The 10,094-nt window shown below is 36.4% G+C and overlaps 1 protein-coding gene across 1 annotated transcript; it reads right to left on the bottom strand.

Moving 5' to 3' along the window:
* LOC106771275 lies at positions 1-4,482 on the bottom strand. Its single transcript, XM_022784678.1, has 2 exons — positions 4,227-4,482; positions 1-2,559 (listed from the first exon to the last, which is right to left on the bottom strand). Exon 2 carries the CDS (start codon positions 1,852-1,854, stop codon positions 19-21), a length of 1,836 nt encoding a protein of 611 aa, XP_022640399.1. The 5' UTR covers positions 1,855-2,559; positions 4,227-4,482; the 3' UTR covers positions 1-18.
* Positions 4,483-10,094: the final 5,612 nt, after the last annotated feature.

Below are 10,094 nucleotides of genomic sequence, written 5' to 3'. Positions count from 1 at the left end.
AAGAGATAAAGTAGAAGTCTAAGACTCACTAGATGTGCATATGAGTGTTCCTTGACAAAGAAGGAGGTATAAAGGTTGCTCAACTTGAAGTGCGTGGATCAAAGTTTTTTTATTTAAAAGGACTTCATATGGAGTAACCTTGTGGGAGGGAACACTAGACTCCCACACCTCTTTTTCATCCCTAAGGATTACTTCTTGCTTGGTTTTTGGACTTTGTTTCCTCTTTTGTTCTTTTTCGTGGTCCCTAATTGCCTTCATTTGTGCTTGATCCTTTGCAACTTGGGTAGGTGTCAAAGGATGAAGCACAAATTTCTTATCTCCTTTGTGAACAATTATGGTGTTGGTAAGACCATGATGTATAATTTCATGATCAAATTGCCATGGTCTTCGCAACAACACATGACAAGCTTCCATGGGAACTATATCACAAATCACTTCATCTTTGAAGTTCCCAATGGAAATTGCCAATTTAGCTTGTTTCTTGACAGTTATATCCCCATCTTCATTTATCCAATGAAGTTTGTAAGGTTTTGGATGGGGTATGACTTCAAGATTTAACTTTTCAACTAGCTTGACACTACAACAATTGCAGCAAGATCCACTATCAACAATGAGAGAACAATATTTGTCTTGAATCTTACATCTTGTATGAAAGATGTTCTCTCTTTGAGATAAATGTTCTAAGCTAGGTTGACTATTGAGCACTCTTCTCACCATGAGAAGTTGACCATCTTCAGCAAAGACTTCCTCTCCCTTCTCTTGTTCACTCTCACTTTCACTGGTGGGGAATTCACTTTCACTACTATAAATGTCACTACCTTTAAGAATGATGGCTCTCTTTGTAGGACATTGAGCAGCTACATGACCCCTACCCAAACACTTAAAGCACTTGATATCTCTTGTGTGAGTGTGTGAAGAGGATTCTTGTTTGGGCTTTTCATTTATTTTGGCTAGAGGTTTAAAAGACTCTTTTTCTTTAAAAATTTTCTTTTCAAAAATAGGTTGAACTTGAACTCTTTTAGAAGAGGATTTTCTCAAGTTTTGTTGTTCTACCTTGATACACATTTGAACAAGATCATTCAAATCTCTATAAGGTAGTAGTTCAACCCTATCTCGAATATCAAAATTAAGCCCACTTAAAAATCTGGCCAAAGTAATTTTTGAAGCCTCTACTATCCCTGCCCTCATTATGTATAACTCCATTTTTTGTCTATATTCTTCAACAGTCATAGACTTTTGTTGTAATCTTTGGAGTTTATCCATGAGTTCTCTATTGTAGTAGGAGGGAATATGTCTCCTCCTAAGGGCAGTTTTGAGATCATTCCAATAATGAATTGGAGGAGCTTGATGTCTAAGTCTCTCTTGGACTAAGGCAGTCCACCAATACATTGCATACCCTTGAAAGCTTAGGGTAGCTAGAGAGACCTTTCTTTCTTCACTTACTTGGTGGAAAGCAAACAATTGTTCCACCTTCATTTCCCAATCAAGATAGGCCTCAACATTGTCCTTCCCATGGAAGTGAGGCAATACAACATTGACTTCTTTAGGAGGTGGAAGCACATGAATATTCCTCCTAGATTTCCTAGAAGAAGAAGGTTGACTGTAATAATCTCCCACATTTAGAGGTATGCCCTCTTCTTGAGAATGATCACTTTGACTTCCACTAGACCTATTTTGTTCTTCTCTTAACAACCTCAACTCATCTTGAATCATAGCATTTTGAAGCTCTCTATTGACTTTTTCTTGACTCATCTTCCTTTCAATTTCATTGAGTTGGTTGACTAAGGTTTGGAGGGTGAATTGCTCTTTTTGGTTTTCACTATCACTAATCCTAGGAGAATGCCTTCTAGACATTGTGATGGACTTAAATGTTTTTCTTGAAATAAAGACTAAAGAGTTCACTTTGAAAGCAATATTCCAGGTAAGGGAGGTGAACCACTAGGGTTGCTTAAGTACTAAGCCTTTGCCTTGCCAAATATGCTTCTAGTTACTTACTAAATTCTTTAGATCAAAATCACTTTTAGATCCACCAAAGTCTCAAAGACAACAAACAATCAAAGCAAAATAAAGGCCTAAACTCTAGAATTCGGACCCCTAAAGAGAGCTTCCTAAACGAACAAGAACATAAAGCTGGAAATTAAAATGAAAGAAAACTAGTAAAGGTGAGGTCTCCTAGGTGAGGCTTAGACTTTGGATCTAAGACACACTCACCGTCTACCAAATTTTAAGTGGTGAGACTTTAAGTCAAGTTAGCAAATGAGGGAAGAACACTTATGCGCTCTTCCACTTCACATGCTTGAAATGGCCAAATTACAAGAATTAAAAGAAAGAAAGAAACAAGTTACAACTAGTAATTGCAACAACGGAAAGGGGAAATACAAATGCAACTTTGGCTTCTCTCAAGGCAAGCTACGTGAACTAGGTGCAGTCACAATTCTCACAGTTGCAGAAAGTGAGGCTGTCAAATTCTGTTGGTGTAACACGTCTGGAATAGTGGCTGTTACAGCCAATTATGCCGAACAACAACAAATTTTTTGCAGTACCGAGAAGTATTCTCTGCTACACAAAGCCAACATTCAATATAAGCTTTTCCCTCACCAATCCTCTTTCTAATATGCTACCATCAATGAAAATCCATCTGAAACCAATCTACATTCACAATGATTCTCACAGTATCCACCAAATGTCAGTGACAATTGCAGGCAACTGCAAATTTTAATGTTGGAATGAAAGTAGACTATCACCCCATAGGCTTTACAGCAAACATATGGTGTACAAAATTTCAATCAATTAAAAGCAAACAATTAAAAGGTTTTCAAGGAAAGGTAGCACTCAAAGAGAACTTAAGAAAGGACCTAGAATAGAATTAAAACGCAAGAAAACATAGGAAGTTGCAGCAATGTTCAATTCAAACTCATGTGAAAAAGAGACAAAAGTGTTTGATAAATGGTCTCAATGAACTCTGAAACTGATGCACCAAAACTGAAACACACTTTGATTGGTACTGGTGTTCACGGCTTTTTCAAATTAAAATGCATTTGGGAATTTGTTTTGCATATTTCTTTTACTTTACTTACACCAAGCTTTTGCTACTAATATAATCATGAATTGGATGCATCAATCAGTTTAGGTGAATGTTGTGTAAACAACTGCAACTTATTAGAAAAAAAAATATGCTGAATGATGGAACTGAAATGGCAAAACTGTGTTAACGTGTTTATACCTCCAATTCAATGATTCAAGCAACTTTAGTTTCACAATTATGACTTGTATTCACTGTGAGTAGAGACTAAATGTTGCTAAATCAGAATTTCACTATGTCAGTTGTGTTTAACACAAAAATTACCAAATCACCGTCAATTCAAGCAGAGGAGTCAACAATGATATGAATTAATTTGTTTCACCCTCAGATCAACAGTGTAACACCAAACAGACTCTAGGAATACCATTACAAGATGTCCAGTGAAGATTTAATTCTGAACAGATTCCAAACCAGAAAAAGAAAAGAAACAGACTCAATCAATTCAATTGTAGTTCGGTCAACTGCTAAGCACTGAATGGTAAAATTCTGCAGTGTATTGCAACCATGTTTCGGTTTGTCTTAGACAAAACACTGTTCATTTGGTATGCTTAATACACTATTGCAGTAAATCAGCGCATCAAACCAATACAGGACATCAAATCAATTTCATTCAACAGATCAATGTAGAAACACATTTGCACGGTGCAGTTTGAATCAACCAAGATCATTCACATTCAACACAAATCCGAATCAGTGATTTACTGGTACTGTTCTGTGATTGATTTCAGAATACACTGAGCTCTTTATTCATTGCTCATTGAATGTGCATATTTTGAAATTCAAATAAGAAAAACAGTTTTATCCACACACTTGATCAATTCAGAATCGGTAGCTTTTTGCCAAATTCATTTTACTCAGAATTTTGAGAAGAAAAATTGGATCACAAACAAGACCAGACATGACAGTATTAGATCTAAAAATGAAAAGACTCAAAGGCACCAGATCTGACCAAATAAAATGAAACAAAATTGAAAACAAGAAAAGCTGGAATTAAGAAAAACACTCGTTGACAGATGAAGTTTACTGGATTCAAAGAAGCAATGAAACAGTAACCAAAAGCACACGAAGGAACGGTAATGACAATAAGGATCGATCAATTGACTTATCTAGAGCGTGACCCAAAACCAAAGCTCTGAATACCAACATGATGAGTTGCTCCAGCGGAAGAAATGCAGAATCCGTGAATCAGTAGAAGATTGTTCCAACAGAGGTGATAGTTGATGCAATGTGGAGTTGATGTATGGTTGAAGATCTATATGTAAGGGAGAGCTAATTTCAGATGGCTTCCATGAACTGGAAGAAAGCTAGGAGATGGAGAAAAGATCAGAGAATGTGACTTTGGGCAGAGTATCTCTCGGATGAAAGAAGGAATCAACAAAGAAGAAAAATTCTCATAGATTTCCAAAGTGATTTACAATAGTGATGCCATGAATTTATAATGGATTCACAAGGCATGTGCGTGAGTGATGATCTCCATGATTCGTGGATCTATTGCCACGTGGTACAAGCAAGAAATTCCCATGTGGGTCTAGAAAGAAAACATGACAAACACGGATTACATGTGCTTGAAATTATGCATACAAAGCTATGGTGATGTTTAGTAAAAGTNGAGGGGTGCGCCAGCAATGTTGATGGTCAATTTGACAATTCTGCCCCTTTGTCTTGAGTCTTTATATTCCATGCAAAGTGAAGGAAAAGAACCTGCCCAGTTGTACTCATGTCTTACAATTTTTGTTGAAGCTTCCTCGCCATACTTCTAGTAATGGGTCCATGACCTAAGTCATCAAATTTGATGTGTAATTTAATGTAGTATAGCTAAGGAATGACCCCTAGGTCGTCTCCCAAATACCAACTTTGCGGTTCAAGAATCGAGTCAACCACGAATGGGGTTTGTGAAAGGGTTTTGGAATGCGGATGAATCAAATTGAAAACACTGATGCAAACAGAAATGCAAACATAGATGTAAAAACAGTTTTAAAAATAGAATGAAAATGGTTGGTCATTAACTTAATTACAATGTTTCCCATCACAAATTATCTAAATAAAGTTGCTACTCAGACCTCTAATCCAACAGAGTTTACCGACTAAGCGACGATTAATTTTGTCTTCATAAACGCAAACTAAGTGAATGCGTTGTTAATATCAAATCTGATTTACACCATACAGTTCCGTCAACTAAGCAAAGATGTCACACCAACTGGGCTACTAAGCGTATACCCAATTGCAGGTGCAAATACAAAATTAATATTAACCAAGTCAGAGTTGCCACACAGTCACAGTTCAGAAACCTTAGGGAAACATANCAATATAGCTAATGACCAACTAGAGTAATTTAAGCTAGCATGGTAATTAAACTAACACCATTAAAAACCTTAGACAACATTCAAACATCAAACATTGTTACAAACAAACTAACAAACACAGTTAAAAATAATTAAACTCAACACTAACTCAAACACATTAAACTCAACCTATTAACTAAATTAATTAAAAACCAAAGAAACCAACAAGCCTAATTTAATCCTAGCAAATTACTTGACACAATGGCAATTAACAAAGGAATTTAAAAGTCCAATTGGCCAAAGAAAAGCACATGGTCGTGAGTGATGTGTAACCTTCTAAAGTCCATTTCAAAGTCAATCTTCACCAAACTTTAAAATATGTTTCCCTCTTGTACCATGTGCTCCAATCTTCAAGACAACACACATGTGCCTTCCTCACACTTTAAAACCATGCCATCACTCTTCCATGCATCAAAAATCTGGTTCCCAAAACCCAACCATCAAATACCGTGAGCTAGCAAGGAAATTCTACAAAAAGTGCTTCAAACCAAGGTGTAAATGAAAGATACTTAGGGTGCTTCTTCCAATGTGCCATGTAAGCCAAGTAAAATAAAAATCAAACACAAAACATTTCCCATCTCAAGATGATTCTCGGCAGAAATTTGTGCTAGAGACAAAGCTCAAAATGGAAACATTCCCTTAGTCAAAATAAGCATCATATGTGTTTGTCCAAAAATCGTAAAGACTTAAATGCACCTTCTCTCCTCCTTCCTATCTCCATTTTCGGTTTTTCCTCTACCAACACACACCATTCATGTTTTCTTCCTCCATTCTACCGAAACATACACCCAAGAAACCAAAGTTCAAATTCCAAATCAACACAAGAACAATAAACTCAAACTTCTACTCATTTGACCCAACCAAACCTTCCCTTTTCTTCAAGCTTTTTGTAAAAACGAAAATAAATCCCTAGCCTTCAAGTCCAGCACCGTCCAGCCACAATAAACAGCACAAAGTTCTGGTTGTAAACTTGCTTCAAACATCAAAACCGAAAAACAAAAAGAAAGAGTCCAAATCACAACACCTACACATCGACTTAAGCTTCCTTCAACCAAAACTCAACAAGAACTCCATTTTCATCATACAACCATGTAAATTGAAATGAAAACCATGAGCACCGCAGCAAATGAAGAGGAAAACGATATAGACTTTCATTCAAATTCAAGAACCACCATGAAAATGCAAAGAAAAGCTCCCAAGCTCATGCTTCCCACTTCAAAGAGCAAGAAAATGAAATGGTAAATGGATGGTTTTCTACTTCTACCAAGCCAAGATAACCAAGATGATAGGAAGAGACAAAGAAAATCTGCAACTTTTTTCATTCAAATGGTCACAACCGAAGCACCATAGCAAGTTCTCCATGAGAGTTCATACAAAACCTAGAAATGAAGTGTAAAAGTGTGCATAGAAGTGAGTGGTCGGATAAGGTTCTCCAAATACCGAGAATTGCCCTAAAATGGTGGGGTCCACCTCCTAAAATCAAACCCTAGCCTAAAGCCAAGTGTCCTGCAAAATGGGCTTCTAGAAAATTGCCACTAAAAGGGCCCAAAAACTCCTAATCTAATTAAGGTTTTGATCAGCTGTCGCAACCCATACAAATTTGATTGCATATGAGAAATGTAGTATAGCTAGGGAATGACCCCTAGGTCGTCTCCCATAGACCAATTTTGCGGTTCGAGAATCGAGTCTAACGCGAAAGGGGGGGGTTTGAAAAGGTTTTGCAAAAATTAAAGAACTCAATAAAGACACAGATGCAAACAAACTAATTTAAGCTAGCATGGTAATTAAACTAACACTATTAAAAACCTTAGACAACATTCAAACAAAATAAAATAAAATAGTAGATCCCAACAAGGCAACAAACAACTACCTAACATAGTTAAATTAAATTAAATGCAAAACTAAATTAGAGAAACTAAAAAGCAACTAATCCTACTATGCAATTAATTGAAAACAAAGAAATAAACACACATGCTTTTTCCTCTATCAATTATGTGACAATACATGCACCAACTAAAGAAAATTCAATTCTTGGAATGGCCCAAAAACCTCATGGCCGTGACCTCCCAAGCACACCAACTCCAAATTTGCTTTCTTTCTTCAATAAACATTTGAATAATGTTTTCCTTGTCCCATGTGCTCCAAGAAAGTGCTTTCTTCTACTTTTTACCATTGAAAACCGTGTTCTTCTCTCTCCCCAAAAGGCCAAAACCGTTTTCTCTCTCTTCCAAAGCAAAAAGCAACATTTCCTTAAATGGTCCAACACAAAAGTGGAATTTTTCTTTCAATGTGCCACATGTACATGGTCAAAGGGAATTAAACTAAAGAAATGCCTTCTCCTCTCCTTGTAATGCTTGGACATTGCTCACCAAACAACAATCCACAATTCATATTCTCTCCAAAAATCGAACACACTCCCATTCCTTCAAATCAAATGAAAATTCCAAAAACAATGCAACCTTGGAGACCGTGTGCCTTCCAACAATCACCATAACACCTTCATTGCAATATCCAAATGCAAAATGAAATTCTTCTACAATGGAATCCGTGTATTATTGGTTCAACACCCTAAAAGCAACCCAATAAATCTCTATCTTCCAATCTTCAAATACCATAAGCATACAAGTCAACCTCTCATTCCATAAAAGCAAAACATAAACATCTTTTCTTCTTCATTTCACGGCTGAAATGGGTGCAACACAAAACAACTTCATCTCACCAAATTACTTGCATCAATCAAAGTAAAATGCACAAGAAGAAAAAGGGTTTAGCTCAAACAACCATGAATCAACTCAAACTTTCTTCACTCCGAAACTCAATAGGAACCATATTCTTTTTCATTCAACAAAGGAAACCCAAATATAATCACTCAAATGGTGCAGCAAAGAGGAAACGAAAATGAAAAATGGGTCTTGGTTCAACCAAAGAAACCACCATGAAAATGCAAAGAACTACCTCCAAGCTCAAGCTTTCAACATTCAAATGGACAATGCAAGAAGAGGAGTGATAGATCTCCCTTCCATTAAGCAAGAATAAGTATAGTTTCAAGCAAGAGAAGAAGAAAAATATGTTCTTGATTCAATCCATGCTCAAAATCGGGCACCCCAAAGCTCTCCATGGGAGTTCATACAAAAACCTAGAAAATGAAGTGGAAAGTATGTGCTAAGGAGTGTGTCTCGGCAATAGCATGACAAAATGCCGTCCAACCTTCAAAATAGGTGGGGTCCACCTCCTAAAATGAAACCCTAGCCTAAAGCCAAGTGTCCTACAAAATGGGCTTCTAGAAAATTGCCACTAAAAGGGCCCAAAAACACCTAATCTAATTAAGGTTTCTAAAAACGAAATTACAACTTAATTAAAATGGAAGTAACTAAATGTTGAGTCTTGAATGATCACGCCACCTTCCCTAATGCTCCAAATGATGTTTCCAAAATTTCCCTGCACCCAAAAAATGCAATTAATCAGCTCAGAAAATTCAAATTAGTGAAAATACGAATTTTCGACCAAATTAAGCAGAATTCGGAAAAACGGGGAAATAACAGACAATTAAACACAATTCCTCAATTTATTTAAGTGCAATAAACTAAATATAGTTCAAGAAATAACGACTCATCAAAATAGACCACACTTAGTCTTTTGCACTCTTGGGAAAAATCAAGACGAAAACCACTGAACTACTCAAACATCAGGGAGGTGACACAGACTCGACAGACAGACAACAAAGACTCACAAAACAGAAACAGAGTTGCACAATTCTCACAAAATCTGGACAATGAAAGGCATAGGCAGAATCCTACACAGAGTCAATGAAAGCAGATACTTACAGAATCATCCAAATAGTTCAGTACATGGAAAACAATCAATCAGTGAAGAGATGAATCAAAAGCAACAGAGCCTCACAGATACGCACAATCAGTGTTGCTCTCAAGTGTTTAAGGTAAATCAATGTCACTCAATGCACTCAAGAAAGCAAACACAAATAGACTTGGCAAGCCTCTAATATCAACACTCAAGCATATACGCATATTCAAATCAAAAGGTATTTTTATGGTTGTAATGGGGCCAACGACAAGGGAGGATACATCTGGATAAGAAGCTACAAACCATAAGGAATAGAGGAGCAATGGGGAACAAGTGTAAACACATTCAAACACACCCACAACCTCTAATGTCATCCTCTTCTTGACTCCATTATTCACAATTTTTTTTTTTCATTTTTCACTATTTTTCTGTTTTTTTTTCTTTTTCTCATCCTATCTCTTTCTCTCTCTCTTTTTTTTTTCTGAACAAAACTGTAAGAGACAAGATGCACACATATATACAAAAACAAAACAAGAAGAGGAACCAATCTAGCCAATTCATCATAATTGACGAGTCGTTAATTCTTAAACTATATTTAGTTTATTGCACTTAAATAAACCAGAGAATTGTGTTTAATTGTCTGTTAGTTCCCCGTTTTCCAAATTCTGCTTAATTTGGTCAGAAATTCGTAATTGTGCTAATTTGGATTTTCTAAGCTGATTAAGCGCATTTCTGGTTGCAGGGAAGTTGTGGAAACATCATCTGGAGCATTGGGATATGGTGTGACACATTCAAAGGCACAACACTTAGTCATTTAAATTCTAATTAAAGTTGTAATTTCGTTTTCTAGAAGCCCTAATTAGAATTAG

The sequence above is a fragment of the Vigna radiata genome, chromosome 8 (genome assembly GCF_000741045.1).
Source record: "Vigna radiata var. radiata cultivar VC1973A chromosome 8, Vradiata_ver6, whole genome shotgun sequence".
NCBI lineage: Eukaryota > Viridiplantae > Streptophyta > Magnoliopsida > Fabales > Fabaceae > Vigna > Vigna radiata.
This window is presented reverse-complemented; position numbering and strand designations above follow the sequence as displayed.